At 47.6% G+C, this 17,404-nt stretch overlaps 1 protein-coding gene and 1 long non-coding RNA gene across 5 annotated transcripts in view; one reads left to right on the forward strand and one right to left on the reverse strand.

Moving 5' to 3' along the window:
- ARHGEF7 (Rho guanine nucleotide exchange factor 7) overlaps positions 1 to 5,602 on the reverse strand; it is a 195,135-nt gene extending 189,533 nt beyond the window's left edge. For 3 of the 4 annotated variants that reach the window (XM_075918578.2, XM_075918736.2, XM_075918554.2), the window contains exon 1: positions 5,221 to 5,601. In XM_075918578.2, the coding sequence (XP_075774693.1) occupies positions 5,221 to 5,385 (165 nt within the window). In that variant the 5' untranslated portion in view covers positions 5,386 to 5,601. Of the gene's footprint in view, positions 1 to 5,220 lie in introns of all 4 variants that reach the window. The other variant, XM_089775936.1, reaches the window with a different exon arrangement.
- Positions 5,603 to 5,786: 184 nt separating this feature from the next.
- On the forward strand, positions 5,787 to 16,316 carry LOC142826462 (uncharacterized). Its single transcript, XR_012900599.2, has 3 exons — positions 5,787 to 5,927; positions 14,298 to 14,489; positions 14,597 to 16,316. It is a non-coding gene; the product is annotated as an uncharacterized LOC142826462 (long non-coding RNA).
- The last annotated feature ends 1,088 nt before the right edge of the window (positions 16,317 to 17,404 follow it).

Here is a 17,404-nt window from a genome sequence, read left to right on the forward strand (position 1 = left end):
AGAATTGAACTCTGTTCTCTACCATTCCAATCTAGTGCCTGATAACAAATCCATTCTAATTCCTTTATCATACCTTATTTTAAAATACAGGGGTTTCCCATTGGCCTATTATTCTTCATCATTCAGGATATGTCTACACTACCCTCCTAATTCGAACTAGGAGGGCAATGTAGGCATACCGCACTTGCAAATGAAGCCCGGGATTTGAATTTCCCGGACTTCATTTGCATGAAGCCGGCCGGCGCCATTTTTAAATGCCGGCAGTTCGAACCCCGTGCCGCGCGGCTATACCCGGCACGGAGTAGCTAGTTCGAATTAGGCTTCCTAATCCGAACTAGCTGTACTCCTCATTCCACGGAGTACAGCTAGTTCGGATTAGGAAGCCTAATCCGAACTAGCTACTCCGTGCCGGGTGTAGCCGCGCGGCACGGGGTTCGAACTAGCCGGCATTTAAAAATGGCGCCGGCCGGCTTCATGCAAATGAAGCCCGGGAAATTCAAATCCCGGGCTTCATTTGCAAGTGCGGTATGCCTACATTACCCTCCTAGTTCAAATTAGGAGGGTAGTGTAGACATACCCTCATTTCCTCATTATCTTGTATAGTATAAAGTTTTAACACAAGTGCCCATGCACAAATCAAAGTTTCCCTGTAGAAAAAATGTGCATTTCAGTGTCCATGCAAACACCTATTTTTCTGATATTCTGTATAAAAATGGGACTGCAGTGCGGCTGTTTAGATCTCCGGCAGGCTGCATTACCTGCTGGGACAGGGGAGACTAAAGGCTTGAGGATGTTCAGGGGCTGGGGGCAGTAACCTGCAGTAAGGGCTCCAGAGTGAGGGATGTTGTGGAAGGAGCAGAGTCTCAGGCAGAAGGGGCAGGGCTGGGGCTTGCCTTCCCTAGCTAGGCATTCACCCACCAACTATACCAAATACTGTAGCCTACTTTGGAACATGGAATAAATATTCAAAATCCTTTCCAGTTGGATCCCAAGAGGAATTATTGTACTGTATGTAAGCAGGGTCTGAATGAATGCTTCCATTACAGACAGCTGGAATGGGAGAGAAACCCTGGGTGTGTCTATGTAAATACAGTTTGCCTCTGCATTGCTTAGATGTGTTAGATATTCAGCTGTTACAATGGTGTTTTGCTCATTGTAATCAACTTGGATGGTGTTGGGTCACAAATTGTGTTCACACTAATAGCAATGTCTGTAATTATTGTGGGAATACAAAAGAAAAAAGTCTGTGCTTAACTTGACACAAAGAAGAAGGGGTATGTCTACACTACCACCCTAGCTCGAACTAGGGTGGTAGTGTAGACATACCCAAAGAGACACTGTCAGTGTAAATCAGTGGTTCTCAAACTGTGGTCCGTGGACAGCTGCCTTCCAGGTGGTCTGCGGCTCAAGCTCAGTTGGCCCCCTTCCTCCAAACTTCCCTTCCCCCTCCCCCAGCTGAGGAAACAGCAGCGCACTGATTAAAGGCTTTCGCCACTGCTCCTACTAGCTGGAATCCAGCCAATGGGAGCAACAGGCAGCTGTGCCTGTGACACGATGCCTGTGACCAGTGTGGGGTGTGAAAGCAAGTAAGTGCCCCTGCCGCCCCTTCATGCCCAGATCCTGCACCCCTACCCTGCTCCTGCATCACCCCCTGCTGAGACCCCGAGCCCCAACCTATTCCTGCAACCTGCCCTGGCCTGATAACCTTCCCCCAGCCTGCTCCTGCACCCTCCCTTGCTTTGCCCTGACCTTGCACCCTCACGCACCCCACCTCCTACTCAGATCCCACACCCTCACCCTTATCCCACTCACTGGCAGCTTTGTCCCACACTGAACCTCAGAGCCTGGGAGGTCCACAAAATCCACTAACCCTGAAACCCCACAAGAGTAAAACCAGCCCATGGAAAGCCCTGAATCTCAGTCCTCTCTTGCCCCCTGGGGCTGGAATGCCAGAGGAGTGAGGAGTATCAGTTGGCGGGTACAACAGTGAGGGTTGTGGAGTTTTGGTGGAGTTTTTTTGCTACTCGCTTGTGTGCTCCAGCAGATTTTTTTGTTGTGGGTCAATGGCCCCAGATCCAATAAAAGGTCCCCACCCCTGCCAACAATAAAGAAAACATGGGAACCTTTTGTATTGGACATAAATTAATATTTTACTGTATTTAAAATGAAGTTTGATAAACTAAATTGAGTTAAAGTACTTGATCTGTTTAATAAGTTAGTATTTCCTTTTTTACTGGTTAAACTGTTCTTCCTAGCTGCAGCAACAACAAAATAGCTTGGGCGTAATTAACAGTGACTTTCCATTAGCAACTGGTGGTCCCTAGAAAGGCTTGCATAGATCCAGATGGGTCATGGGCCAAAAGTTTGAGAACCACTGGTGTAAATAAACTTGGATGGATAGAAGCCCCAATCCCAGAGCCTTGTAAGATTAAGCTGTGGAGGGCAACTCTGAGTCAGCAGGCTACATACCCTCCAGGTGCGAGCTGTGAGTCTGGTGCATCCTGTTTCTCCCCTCTGTTTCAATGATAGAGCTACAGAAAGGCTTCATAAGAAGTCTCTTTTAGTATTTAAATCTACTCCAGCAAATGCTGGAATCTCTTGTGGCTGGACTGTGCTTTGGGCCAAGAGCTGAAATCACTAGGTTTGGCCCAGAGTCAAATCCACCACAAGCCAGTGGAAGATGCCATGAGCAGCAGCAACACGATGAGCAGCCAGCAGGGCGGCCATGGAGAGGCATAATGAGCAGCCAGCAGAGCAGCGGCAGCAAGGGGCGACGAATGGCCAGCAGAGCAGTGCCAGACAGCAGCGAGCAGGTGGATGGTGAGTGACCAGTGGAGTAAGATGCCTCTTTACCTCCACCCCTCTCAGGATAGGAGGTGAACTCTGAGGATGCACCTCTGAACTCCGGGTCTGCCCTGACCAAGGGCAGCAACTGTGAATGGGGTGCAGAAAAGGGCTGGGTATGTGGAGGGGACATTTACATTGCTGGGCCTAAGAACCTGAGAGGAAAAGGACATTGTCCAATCTACTTGGGGTGGGACTGTTACTCATGGTTTTGATTATGAACCCTGTTTGTGGTGTTTTCACAAATTAATACCACATTACTTCCCTTTCCTCTATTAAAGGTTATATTAAAGGTTTCTTTTCTGCACTCAGACTCTGTGCTTGCAATGGGGAAGCACTGCCTCTCAAAAGTACCCAAGGGTGTTGTTTGAATTTCCCATCTTACGGGTTGGGGGCTTTAGCCAGTTCTGTGTTAGATGGATGGAGAGGAACCCCCACATATTGAACCTAGCCCTGGATGCTAGTGGCGCTACCTGGAAAAAGGGTTACATGTATATAAGTGTACATGGTACATAAAAGTTATTTCACATCTTATGTTTGTATTTTTCACATAACACAAAATAAAACTGTAATGCCATGTCAGTTTAAAAAAAAGTAGACTGTTCTGAATGATAGGTGAACAATAAAAGGCCTGAGTAATAGAAAAGCAAACAGTCTACATGAAAACTATTTCTAGTGTTTAAAAACATTCCTCTACTGTTTACTGAGACCCAGTCACATTGCATCCTATGCTGTTGGAAACATTTTTAATATTCCAGTAGTTATATGGACTGGTTTTGGAATGTCCTAAAGTAAGACAGATATAAATACATCTAATTCTGTATACATTTCTCCTTCACATGCAGCTAGGATTTTAATATTGAGAGACATTTTCTCCCCTATAAAAGAATCTCACAAAAATTGAAAAAAACTCCTCTCCCCAAAAACCTATATACACAGGTCACCATTTGAGCACACTACACTGCTGTTGTCTGGCCCACTCTCCCTGCTTATAATCACCTTTGTTTAGGCCCCAAACCTGCACTGGGGTGGATCAACAATGACTGCACAGAACCACTCCATTCAGTGTACCCACAGAAATCAAATCATGGCTTTTGAACGTAAATTCCTTGGGGCAAGGTCTTTACAAGCACTTGGGGCACTTCATAACCAAGAAAGGTGAGGGGTGTGAGGGTGTACACACCCCACTGTCACCCTTATTGGTTATGAAGTGCCCTAGGTTCTTGTAAAGACTCCTTGTAATACACTTAATAATTTCCTAAATAAGAATTCGTCACGTGGTTCCTGCAGGAAGACATCTGATTGGGAAATTGTTTTCATCTGGCCATTTTTAATAGACCAGTACAGAGTCTAACACATCACAGTCGTATTCAATCAGCTGAATTCCTGTTCACCGGGCAGTCTCCCCCTTTCGTCCCGCGCAGGAGGGGGGGCAGCTCTGCCTTAGCCCGGCTCCCTGCCCTTTTAAGTGACCTCCTGAGTCCAGCCCTGCGGGAAAGTCTATGCCCGCCTGCGCCCCTTCCTCCGTCCCCCGGCAATGGCGCCTTTGCGGTGCTGCCCGCTGGAGGAAGCTGCCGCGCGGCTGGCGACCGCTGGCCCAGGGGAAAGGCCGCCCCGCTCCCTTTGCCGCTGCCCCGGGAGAGGCCCCGGGAGCGGCCGCGGGCCCCGCAGCCCGGGTTTGGGGGCAGGCTGTTGCTGTGCGGGGCGCCATGCGGCTGAGAAGCGGGATGTGCCGCGCAGCTTCTGCCACCGCGCGCACCACCCTCAGCTGCCCCGGGCAGGTGGGGGGCGGGCCCGAGGCTCCCCCGGGAGGCTGGAGGGGCTCTGGGGGCTCCGCCCGTGGGGGTGGGGCGCGGGCGGAAGGGGCGGAGATGGGGCTTGGCCTCCCTGACGTGGGGCACCCCCCGCCGCCCGTGCCGCGGTCTGTGCATCCAGGGGTGGGGTGAGGGGGCCCGGTGCACAAAGGAAAGTGCGCGCATCTCATCCCGGAGCGGCTCGCTGCCCGGCCTGGTCGTGGCTGGGAAGCAGCGCGGGGGGACCCGGGCGGGGACGCGTCTCCCGGGTGCAGCCCCTGTGGCTGCGCGCAGCAAGCGCCGCTCTCCCCGCCGCGGCGCCCCCTTTCCTCCCTACACAGCAGAGGCGCTTAGCGCCAGAGGCTCCTCCTGCACATGGGGCGGTTGCACTGGCGCCTGGCTGCATTTGACACCCTGCAGGGCGGATGCATGACCCGCTGCGGGGCATTATTTGGGTGCGTGAGCCTGGCTGCTAGAGGGCTTGGAGGGGGGGGGAGGTGAGCTCGGAGCCAAACACACGCCCAGGCTGCTCCCGCCGCAAGGGGCCCGGGTAGGGCGAAGGGGCCGAGGAGCGTGCACTTACTTTATCGATGGTGCCCGGGAGCAGGCGGTCCAGCAGCCTGCACAGCACCACCCCGTCCTTCAGCGACGATTGCAAAAACCCCTCGGGGTCCGAGATGGTCTTTTTGGGCGACTCCAGCACGCCCAAGGTGATCAGCCATGTAACGGTCTGCTCCGCGGAGTTCATGGCTGCTGCCGCCGCGGCCAGGCGTTGCGGCTGGGGGGGGGGAGGAAGCAATCGCGCGCCGGAGGAGGCTGGATTTGGACGGTGCCCCCCCAGCGCCCCCACCCCTTTGCTGGGGGTTTCACATGGAAGCAGCAGAGGCCGGGGCCGCCGCCGCCTCCCGCGCCATGGAGCTGCTGCAGATGACGCCTGGCTCTGCGAAAGCCAGCGGGTCCGGTTCCTCTCCCTCTCGTGCGCTTTGGCAGCTTGTCAACTGCCTTTTCATTGCACACACATGAACCTGCAGCGCCTCCCCCTCCTCCGCCCTCAGCGCCGGCTGCCGCCTCCGCATGACATCACTGACAGCCGGCGGGGAAGAAAAGACGCGGGGCCCTTGCCCGGCACACAGACCTGCGGCTCGTGGAGGGCGCAGCTGCTGCGGGCACCGGCCTCCTTTGCAACCCGCGCCGAGCGCTGGCACCTCTGTGGCGATCGCACCCTCCCGCCTTTGCACCCCGGATACAAATGGGAACGTTTGAGCTAGTGCACAAATGAACCCTGCTTAGGTAACAGGAACAATGTGTGTGTGGGGGGGGATGTGTTTGTGTCTGATAGAGTCACACATATTGCATGGGGATGGGTGTTGCCATGCACACATTGGCAAACCGTGCACATATTTATACACATAGCCAGTATCCATGGTGAGATTTAGATGCTGCCTGAGACACTATTTAAATCCTCCCCCATATACATGGTGGCTAACACTGGTAACATTTATATAGGCGTTATTCACCTCGAGGCAACGTGGATATTTGATCTGGCAAATCGTGGCATCCTTCAGGATTTTGTGGCATTACAAATAAGTGTGTGCCATATTCTCTTTTACTGCCCGGCAAGCCAACAGTGCTGAGTGAACATTTTAATTCCCTATGTAACACGATGGATCCTAAACAGTGCAGAGTGGACTCATAAAATCTGCCAGGAATAGGTCTGCTCTGTATTGTGCTTGACCTTGGTAGCATTAACAAGGATCTAACATTAAACAAACAATTTGTTTTATGTGCCCTCTAGTGTAGGGTTGGTTTATGACACTTCATTGCAATCAATGAACGCACCATATAAAAGAGAACAGATTTATAAATAACGATTTTGTATAATTTGATATTTCCTAGTCAAAGTGTTTTACTGCTATTACATTTGACTTCTGGAGCCATACAGATACCAGAAGGAAAAGAAACCCAGTGCAATACCTTAATAGACTTCCAACAAGAAAACTGCCGTTTTTTGAAGGAGCAGAATTGGCAGGAGCAAGTCAGGTATTGAAACTCTACTACCAAAATAAAAGAGGATTGAGTTGCTTTCTCTACTTTTGATAACGCTGACCCATTCTAAACACCTTTACAGAGATAACTGTTTTCACAAAAATATTCTTGAGTAGATTTTTTTTCTTTGAAATGTACCAAATTGTAGCTACAGAGTTGTAAAAATTACCAGGGCAGAATGCTCCTAAACTTCCCGCAAAACTGCACTCAGCTCCCTATTTCAAATTACACAAATTTAATAGTGTACTGTAAAACAGTTTATATCTACTATATATTTAAGAAAGTTTGTCTTTCTACAATCTGTCTGTCCATCCGTCTGTTCAACTCCTCCTGAACAGTAAGAGCTAGGACCACCAAATTTGTGATGTAGCTTCCTCTTTTCATAACTTAAACTTAAAGTAAGGTACGAGTTTGGTTCTGCGGGGGCAGAGGGGCTGAATCCCCCCCCCCATTCATACAGGGATGCATAAAAAGAACTCCTAAACAATAAGAGTTAGGACCACCAAATTTGGTATACAGCTTCCTATTATCATACCTTAAAACAAGGTCAGGGTTTGGGTGTGTGGATGGGGAAGGGTGACGCTCCCCACTGATTCATACAGGGACACACAAAACCATACAGAAAAGAGGCAGAATCACTAGGCAGGTGAAAGGGGATGGCTGGGGGTGCACCCCCCCCCCCCATCTGGGTCAGCCCCAAGCCTCCCACCCCTCCCAGATGCCTTTAGGGAGGGCAGAGGAAGCTGCAGCTCTTCCTGCCCCAATTTGTACAGAGACATTGCTGGCTGTTCCCATTCGCCAAGGAGCAAGGGGAAAGTGCATATTTTGCTGCATTCCTCACTCTGGCTGGGGAGTGTAGGGGGCAGACAAACCTGGACCTGTCCCAGCCAGGGGACATGTGACCTTCCCTTAGCTATGCCCACTGGAACTGCAGCAGCCATGGAGAAGCATTTCTCACTTGACTCCAAGCTGCTGTAGTGAGAGAGGATTGGGATTGTCCTCTATCCCTGGGGCAGCCAGCACACTGAACCTCTCATTCCCAGCCCCACACCAGAGCAATGATTTAAATGAAGCAAAACAAAAATTAACTGAGTTAAGGACCCAAGCAACACCAGGTAAATCTTCTAGTACTATATAATTTAGTTTGTATTTTTGCAAGAACAAAGGAACAGCAAAATACACTTGTCTTGGTCAAATTTTTTTTGGTCAAATTGTTTTTGTTTAAACAGGAGAAAAAGTGTATAGTTTCATCAGATCCTCATTGTCCTATCTGCAAGTACTCTCATCTCAGAAATATGGGTTTTATCAAGGCTAAAGGGGGACATTTTAATGAGAATTCCTTCTAGGAACATTGGCAGCATATCCATGGTCCAACTGATCCCATTTGGATATTTTATTCATTTGCTTGCAGTTTATATGAGCAATGAGCCAATTATTAAAACAATGTTCAGTGACTGAAGTGCTGGCTTCCCTGGCTGTGTTCATTTCCAGGCATCATGTCTACAGTCTGCCATATGGTTCACTGATTTTCTTTCTGTGACTTTCCACAATTATAATTTATGGTACTTGTTGCTAAGCCAGTGTAAAGTACTTACAAATATTTTGCAAATGAACTTGTGCAAAGTGGTTTATAATGTATTTGTTGCTTTTTCCCCACTTATGTCAGTTAGGGTGTGCTTCGCAAATTGCCTATCTTATTTCAATTGTATTTTGAAATTATTTCTAATTATTTCTATACAGCACCAAATTTCAAAACAATGCACTATTTTGACACATTCTTTAACCCTTGTGGAACAAAGTTTACAGGGATACTGAAATAGCATGCCCATTATTTTGAAAAATATTTCAAAATAACGGGTGCATTTAAATGATGCAGAATAGCTATTTCAGGTATCCCAAAATGGCCCAGCTGTCTAAACGTACCCTTAAACTACTTCTGTGACTGAAATTATCCATGTGCTTAAAGCCTTGTCTAGACAAGACCCTATTAAGGCACTTAAGGTCAACATTTTTGAAAGTATTGAAGTGGCCACACAAGGTGCAAAGTTATGTTCAAAGTTTGGTAGCTAACTTATTTTAAAAAACAATCTGTTTTCCTAGCCTAGAAAAGGTCCATGTGATTGCAGGATTGGCTGCATCATTAGTGGCCCAACACACTTTGCTATATGTTGCTGCTAAACTCATTTTATATGCACACAGGAAACATAGCAATTGCGGAAGGTCTGTCTAGTCCAGTATCCTGTTTCTAACAGTAGCTAGCAGCAGCAGCTTCAGAGGAAAGTGCAGGCAAATATTGTATAGTCTGCCCTCTGCATTACATCTCCTCATAATCCTTTATAGTTAGAGATTGTCTTAAACTGACAAACATGCGATTTAATAAACAACTAATAGTCTTGCAGCACCATAGAGAATAACTAAAATGCAGATGGTATCATTAGCTTTCATGGGCACAATCCACTTAATAACTTTTCCAAAATGTATGCTAGCATTCAATTTTATATCACTTTTGCTTTTCTACTTATTCCTTCAACAGACCATTTAAGAGCAACTAAATAATATATATCTGTACAAAAAAGCAATAGAAGAATATTGGAATATTTGATATTGTTCAGAAAATAGTATAGATGGCCAAACTAACTGGAAAACCTGTGAGCATAGTTTCCAACAACATATAAAACAGAAAGGCTATGTCTACACTCGAGGCTTCTTGCGCGATTAATATGCAAATGAGGCTAAGCGTGGAATATCGCCGAGCCTCATTTGCATACCTAATGAGCCACCATTTTTTTCAAAAGAGCCTCTTGCGCAAGGAGGAGCGTCTACACTGCCCCTTCTTGCGCAAGAAAAACTCTCTTGCGCAATGCTGTTCTTCCTGAAAAGTAATAGGTGTAACGGCATTGCTCAAGAGGGTTTTTCTTGCACATGCTCCGCGGCTTTGCTCTGCTTTGCTCCCCGTCCCCCTGGTCTGCAGATCCTCATATGGTCTTCATTTCAGCTTCTGATCTCCCTCTATGCCCATCTCCATCTTGCCCTCCAGCTTCTTCCTGTTTTTCCCTCCCTCTTTCCACTCACCTTTTATGTTTTTCATTTTAGCTAATCTTCCGGTCATCCAATCCCTCCTATCATTGCCCTATAATGTAGTTAATACAAATAAAAATAAAGACTAAAATAAACAAAAAGCCACCCAAAGATTGTTTAAAATGTTAAAATATTCTATTAGTTCTATGACACTGACAAAGCATCACTCATTTATTTCATTTGCACATTCTCATCTATTCTTTCCCCTGTGTCTGTCTTGTACAGGCAGTCCCCGAGTTACGCGGATCCGACTTATGTCGGATCCGCAGTTACAAATGGGGCCCTCCCTCTCCCTGGTCTCCAGCAGACCAGGGGGACGGGGAGCAAAGCCACAGAGCCCGAGGGCAGCAGGACAGCCACAGCGCGTCTGGGCTGTCCCGCTGCCCCCATGCTCCGCGGCTTTGCTCCGGACGCCTGCGGTACAGCAGCTGGGGCGCTGCCGGTTGGTCCTGTAGCGCCGCTCTGGGCGCTACTGGACCAACCCAGCAGCACCCCAGCTGCTCTGTCCCAGGCATCCTGATTCAGCCACTGCTGGTCAGTTTCAGCAGCGGCTGAATCAGGACGCCTGGGGCAGAGCAGCTTGGGTGCTGCTGAGTTGGTCCAGTAACGCCGAGGAGCGGCGGCACTACTGGACCAACCCAGCAGCACCCCAGCTGCTCTGCCCCAGGCGTCCCCAAGTCAGCCGCTGCTGAAACTGACCAGTGGCTGACTACAGGAAGCCCCTGCCCCGGGCTTCCTGGAATCAGCCGCTGATCAGTTTCAGCAGCAGCTGACTTGGGGATGCCTGGGGTTCTTAAGTTGAATCTGTATGTAAGTCAGAACTTGCGTCCAGATTCAGCCGCTGTTGAAACTGATCAGTTTCAGCAGCGGCTGAATTTGGACCCAGTTCCGACTTACATACAGATTCAACTTAAGAACAAACCTACAGTCCCTATCTTGTACGTAACCCGGGGACTGCCTGTAGATGTAGATTGTCAACTCATTGGGCCAGGGATCAGCTCTTATTCTGTTACTGGAAGATTCGGAGTTAACTATACAGAACCAATGAGTTTGCCTAAAACACTACTGTTCTATTTAAAACCTTTATCATTTCATGTATCTAATCTGGTAGTCAAGATTGTGACCCACCCTAAAGGAAATTCCAGGCAAAACCACCATTAGCTAACTTTCCCTTTAAGGACACAGATTCATCCTTCTGATCAAGAATAGGCAAATAAACTGTAAAGTCTTTGTAAACAAAATAATATTTACTTAGAAGTGTTTATAGTAAAAGAGTAAAGATAGATAAAATGGGATTTCAGAAAAATGGAATGAAGTAAAATGGCAGACACAACACCGCAATAACACTTTCACTTAACTCAGTCTATAGCATGTAACATTCTAAGAATATAATCATTTATTTAACATTCTGATGCCTTATAACAATATACCAATTAACTGTGATAATATATCAATTAAACATTTAATATTAAATACTTAACACTAAACATCCAACAAATGCTGATCAGGCAATTATTATATAGATATGAGAAGATCTTACTGACACCACAAGCATCCAGCTTTATTTTTCTTGAAACCCATATACTCCAAGATGGTAAGAAAAAAACCCAATTAGACTCACAAAAGCCTTCTTAAAAAGCCCTCTGAGTCATCTTACAAAGATCCTTCTGCTCTGTGAGCAGATAAAGATTGCTGTTAATGGACGGTACATCCAGGTGATAGTTGTTGCAGCTGTTGCTCCTGCTAAGATGAAGTTTCTCTTCAGGTAATGGATTCGGAGCCTGACTATGGTAGCTGGTGCAGTAGCTGCTATGGTAGCTGCTATGGTAGCTGGTGCAGTGGCCTCCGGCTGGTGGAGTGGCAGAAACAGCTGTTATCAGGCATGCTGGTGCTGTAGCTGCTTGAGAACGATGCTAATAAGTGTGGGTTACGGTTAGAGCCAACCCATCCATTGGATGGTCTGGGAAAGCCACCCTGAGCCCTGTGCTTTGAGGGGACCAGCCGGGCCCAGAGCAGCCTAGGAGATTACCTAGGGGAGCTGGGGGCTGGCAGCAGGGGTCAGGCCTGCCCCTACATTCACCAGTGGCAGCAGGAGCCAGGGGAAGCAAAGCGACCCAACCTTGGCCCTGCTCCACTCAACCATCTCAGCCAGGTTGCTCCACTTCACTATGGCAGCAGGAAGTGGTGACCTAGCCTCAGTCCACTCCTATCCCCCAAGCTATGCAGCTGGGAATCGGGAGTGGGGTGGGCTGGGGCTGAATTGCTCCCTTCCCATCTGCTGCTGGCACCGCCCCCAGTAATCCCTTGGGTCGTGTCGCTTGGGGGAAGGGTGGAGCAGGGGGTGCAGTGGGGTGGAGCAGGGGCAGGAAAAGGCAGGCTGGGTGGAGCAGAGGTGGGAGTTGGGGGAAAGGTGTGGAATGGGGGCAGGGCAGTGAGCGATTGGGAAGGGGTGGAGTGGGAGCCATGTGGAAGCAGAGTGGGGTAGGAAGAGGCAGGGCCTAGGGCAGAGGGTGGGGTTGTCCTGCTGTAGCTGCTAGGGTACAAGTGCCATAACCTACATATGGAAGCCGTTACTTGTGGCTTGTGATGCTGCTGTCTGAGTGAGCAGTGTCGATGCTAGTGATCGTGGGCAGTTAGCTATTCTACTACTGTAAGGCAATAGCTAGCTTTCTTCCCCAGAAGGGTTCCATTGGTGTGGTTACTGCAGCTCCATGAATGCTTTCTTCCTTTGGCTTTCCGGGGTCCTGCAGCATATCCCTTTCCTTCAGTTCCCTGTCCACTTTAGCCTGCTGAGAAGGGGGAAAAAACTGTAGATGCAGAGCCATTCAATCCATAGGATGGTTCAGGACAGGTGCCCCAAACACCATGGTGGCCACCTCAAACATCCTATGGACAGGACAGTCCAGGGAATTATCTGAGGTCCTGGTGTGGGGAGGCAGCAGGAGCGCCCCCTGCCTGCCCTTACCACAGTGGCTGGAGCCAGAGCGACCCAGCAACCTGTTCCAATCTGCTCTGCAGCTCTCTCCCAGCCCGCTGTACTTTGCTTCACGGTGGCAGCAGGAAGCAGAGAACCCAGGCCAGGAGAGGGTTGTGGAATGGAGTGGAGCAGGCTGCCAGGTTGCTTCAGCTCCTGCTGCCATGGTGAATGGAGGGGGGGGGGCAACCCTTGCTGCCATCCCTGCCAGACTCCCCAGTAATCCTCTGGCTTTCTATTGCTCAGAGAAAGCTTTGGGTAAGGGGGCAGAGCAGGGGCAGGAAGGGGTGGGAAGGAAGCAGAGAAGAGGCAGAGCTTGGGGAAGGGTTGGATTGGGGGAGGAGCAGGGGTGGGTGGAGGCATAGCCTGTAGAAGGTGGGCACTGGTGGGGGATGCCACAGCCCCACACACCGCTAGGGACAGCCCTGGATAGAGGAATAGTGGAATCAGGGAAATCCACATGGCTGTAGATTCACCCTCTCCCATTGAAAATGTGCTTTCCAGTACTTCTCAGCTCCCACAATAGTTCTTTTTTGTACACAGTTGGAGGAGCATCTAAGGTATAGGGCTACAGTCACAGCCAGCAGCAGCCAGTCAGCTGAAGCATCTCTTCTGAAGCATTAAGTTCAGCATGAGTGGAATTTGTCAATGGGTGATCCTCCCTACCCTACCCCATCCTGAGTAGCACATAGTTTTCTAGTGAGTTAATGAAATAGGAAGGAGAAAAAGAAGGAAGCAAATAACAAGAACGAGCAATACAATAAAAATAGAATGGAAAAATAAGAGACAAGCTGAACAAGAAAACAGAGAATTATTTATTTATCTGTGAAGTGCCAATTTGTTGGACACACTAATAAAGAAGGACATGATCTCAAAGAGCTTGCATTCTAAAACAAAAGGATACAATAAAAGAGATGCCAACCACTGTGCAATGGAACATGTTAAGGGAATCTTTTTAGCCACCAATTCACCCCAGGAAGGTCTCGAAAGGAAAAATCTGGTGGTTAGAAACCACTGCCCTAAACTTTAAGGTTTGTTTTCACTAGACTTTTGTACCTTAAATTTTGATTGTGATACACACACCATATTGGTTAGGGTAGCCTGCATGGACATGGCTTATAGTTTTCCAGGCTACAAACATTTGCTCTGTATCCCTGACTGATCTCTTTTCTCAACGTTTTCCATTAAAGTTTGGACCCCAGCACTGAACACAGTGTTATAATAACAATTTCATTAAAGCCATAGACGGTGGTTATAACACCTCCCAATTTCAACTTAACCTCTTATAAATCCAAGGATTGCACTTGCTGTCTTTGATCCCCCGTGTTGCACTGGGAGCTTATGTTCAGTTGATTATTGGCTAGGATCTGTAATGTCAGATCCAGTGCCTACCTCAGCTTCTGAAGGGGTTTGTCCACACTATCTAAGAGGTTTAGACTTAGTGCAGAGTACTTCTGTATTCCTGATAGGCTAACTGGAATGCCAAGAAAAAACAGTCCAAATGTGTTGTTAAATTGTTTTTAATTTCATATAGTGATTATGATCACTTCTTTCCGATACAGAACTTGCCACAGTCATCCATTCTTTTTGAATTTTTGTCCTGGATTACTGAACTGCTCTTTAGACACACCATCAAGAACATTCAGAATTTCTGAGGGTCCAGGATATGTGTGGCAATGTTGATCACAGGATATTTGTTTACATCAGTTCAACAACTGAACTGACTATGTCTTTTCTATCAGGCTCGCTTCAAGGTAATGGTGTTGCTCCATTATATTCTTTATCAAAGTTTATTTCTAACAATTAATGTGTATTCCACATGTATTGCTATACTGAACAGAATTTGATCTGCGTTTCCTAGGAACAAAGAGTCTAGAAGAACAAGTGTTCCATGTGACGAACAGGGGTTAATTTGAAAAGGGAACTGAGTGCAAACACAATCCAGGCTGTTATATCCCTCAAAGTGAATATTAATTATACTTGTTCAGTGCTTCATGATAAAGTCCATCAGAGAATTACAATAATGGAAAAATCCTGCACTATGAGAAATTTCTCCACATCAGTGGGCAGTACCAAACTGATGCTGGTGAAAACTGGAAAGCCAAAAAAAAGGGGAGGGGGAGGGAAATGGAGACACTAATAGAATCCCTTCCACCTGGTTAGATCAAAGAACCAGTTGATAGTAGCCACTAACATCTTCCACTTTAACATCGCCCCCATCTCAGCTCTGCCCATCTTCACAAACAATTTAAAAGGTAGACACCCCAAATAAATTATCACCCAAGCTATGTCTAGACTACAAGGTTTTATCGGGAAAAGGTATGCAAATTGCGCTCCAGAATTTGCGTACCTTTTTCCGATTTTTTTTTGGAAGAGGCTTTTCCAAAATTTGGCCCATCTACACTGAGCCAAATTTCGGAAAAGCCTCCTATTTGGGAAGAGCCCTTGTTCCTCATGGGAGGAGGAAGACAGGGCTTCCAAAAGAGTGTGTCTGCTCTTCCGCAAAACAAAGCAGAAGAGCAGACATGTTCCCTGGATGAGGCAGAGTTTTTCTGGGATTGTCATGATTATGAGGGTTAGCCAGCAGCCTGGGGAGTAAGGAGTTAACTACACCTAGCCAGGTGGAGTGACCAGTAGGAATGTTGGTGGGACTTTCAAACAGGGACAAAGGAATTTGGGTTTTTTCCTTTCTCCTTTTGTCTCTCTGAGTGAGTCCTCTGCAGCTACAGGGAGGGACAAGCATGCTACAGTGAGGGACTGTTTAACTCTCTCCAAGAAACAATTCTACACTTTCTGTAAGTAGGGTAAAGTTTAGGTAGGTTCGTTAGGCTTTATTGTTTTAAGGGTTGGGTATGGGATCTGATATCTGGCACTGCTTAAGAGATGTTTGGCTTTTCTTTTTAAGTAAGTTCTAACCCATGGTGTAACTCCTCCATGAGTATATTTTGTTACCTTTCCATCTGATCCTTATGCTTGCAACAGGAATATTGTTGTAATAATAAAAGTTTTCTCTTTTCTTTTTATTAACCTGGCATTGGTTACTTGTGTGTCCTGATTTTTATAATAGAGGTGAGATTTCCCAAATGATCTTTCCCCTAATCTCGTTATTACTATTTGGGTGGTGGCAGCGGAAGTTTTATTCCCAAAATCTAGGTTTTTAAGATTTTTGGGGAAGTTTTATACCAAAGCCTGGTAGATAAGGCTTTGGGGTACACTTACTGGCCCCCACTTCTGCATTTATTATGCTGGAGTGAGGAAGGAGCCATGACAGGGATACCTCCGGGATCCCGGAAAAACCTTGTAGTGTAGACATAGCCCCAAACAGAAATAATGGAAATGGGGATACACAGAGCCCTTGGCCTGGAGGGAAGGATAGGAAAAGGTGATGAGACAGATTGCCACCCCAATCACAAAGGAGTTAAACTGTTCTTAAGCAAAGTAAACAGTCATGAGATAAGAGGAAAAGTCCTCTCGTGGATCAGTAACTTGTTTAAAGATAAACAAAGGGTAAGAGATATCAGGGGTGAAAGTATCACATTTTTTACAGGTACTGTCATATTGCAGCCTGCCCCGTTGGGGAGTCAGGGTAAAGCAGGGGTGGGCAAAATAGGGCCTGTTGGCCAGATTCAACCTGTCGAACATTCAAATTCAGCTCACCATGATCCTCTGGGCTGCCCTGCCAGCCATGACCCCACACAGTGCTCAAAGCTCCTGGGTCAGCCTGTGCGTCTCTGTGTATGGTATGCTCCATGCGGGGGGGCGGGGAGGGGAAAGGAAGGGCTCTGCACACTGCCCCTGCACCCAGCACAATCCTCGCAGCTCTGGTCAATGGGAACTGCCTGGGCTATATTTGAAGGCACAGGCAGCTCACAGAGCTCCTCCCCCACCACTCACTGTGGTGCAAGATCCACACATACATTGTGGCCACAGCAGCCAGCTGCTTTGAGCAACGTGTGGGGGCACAGCAGGCAGGAAGCCTGCCCAAGGGTCTCGCTGGGCTGATGTCTGGGAGCCACCAGGAGTAAGCACTCCCACCACTGGCACTCCACCTTCTCCTGCACCCCAATTGCCTGCTCCAAGTCCCAACCCAAATCCTCTGCACTCCCTCCGGCACCCCTGCTCCTAATAATAACCCCCCCTCCCAGACCCTGCACCTCTTCCTCCACCCCTCCCCCAGTCAGAATGCTCTCCTGCACCCAAATTCCCTCTCACACCCCACACCCTCTCCTATACGCCTATCCCCTAACTCGAGCAGCAGGTACCCCATGGCTGTTTGCCTAAAAAGGACACCAACAAGTTATTTAATTGTGTGATTTTGGGAGGTACCATCAGACAGGAGAACAATGGATTTCCCTTTCTATGGGCAAGATTATAAAAGGATCCTGAGGGTTTCTCTATTTTTGTCTTCAATCCTGCCCTTCACTGCAGAAGCATTCTGCTATGAACAAGGGTCCCGGAAGGATTCTTTGACCCATCCTAACATAAGATGTATTCCAGAGACTTTTAAGATTACAGTTTATTACATCTCTGCTAAGAGCCTGCATCAAGAACTTGGTGATTGATATATGCAATGTGCTTTCTTTAACAATTCTACTCTCAACTATTTCTTTCTTTTTATTAATACACCTTTAGATTTTAGATTCTAAAGAATTGGCACAGCGTGCTCTTT

Source organism: Pelodiscus sinensis, chromosome 1 (genome assembly GCF_052426305.1).
Source record: "Pelodiscus sinensis isolate ZL-2025 chromosome 1, ASM5242630v1, whole genome shotgun sequence".
Lineage (NCBI taxonomy): Eukaryota > Metazoa > Chordata > Testudines > Trionychidae > Pelodiscus > Pelodiscus sinensis.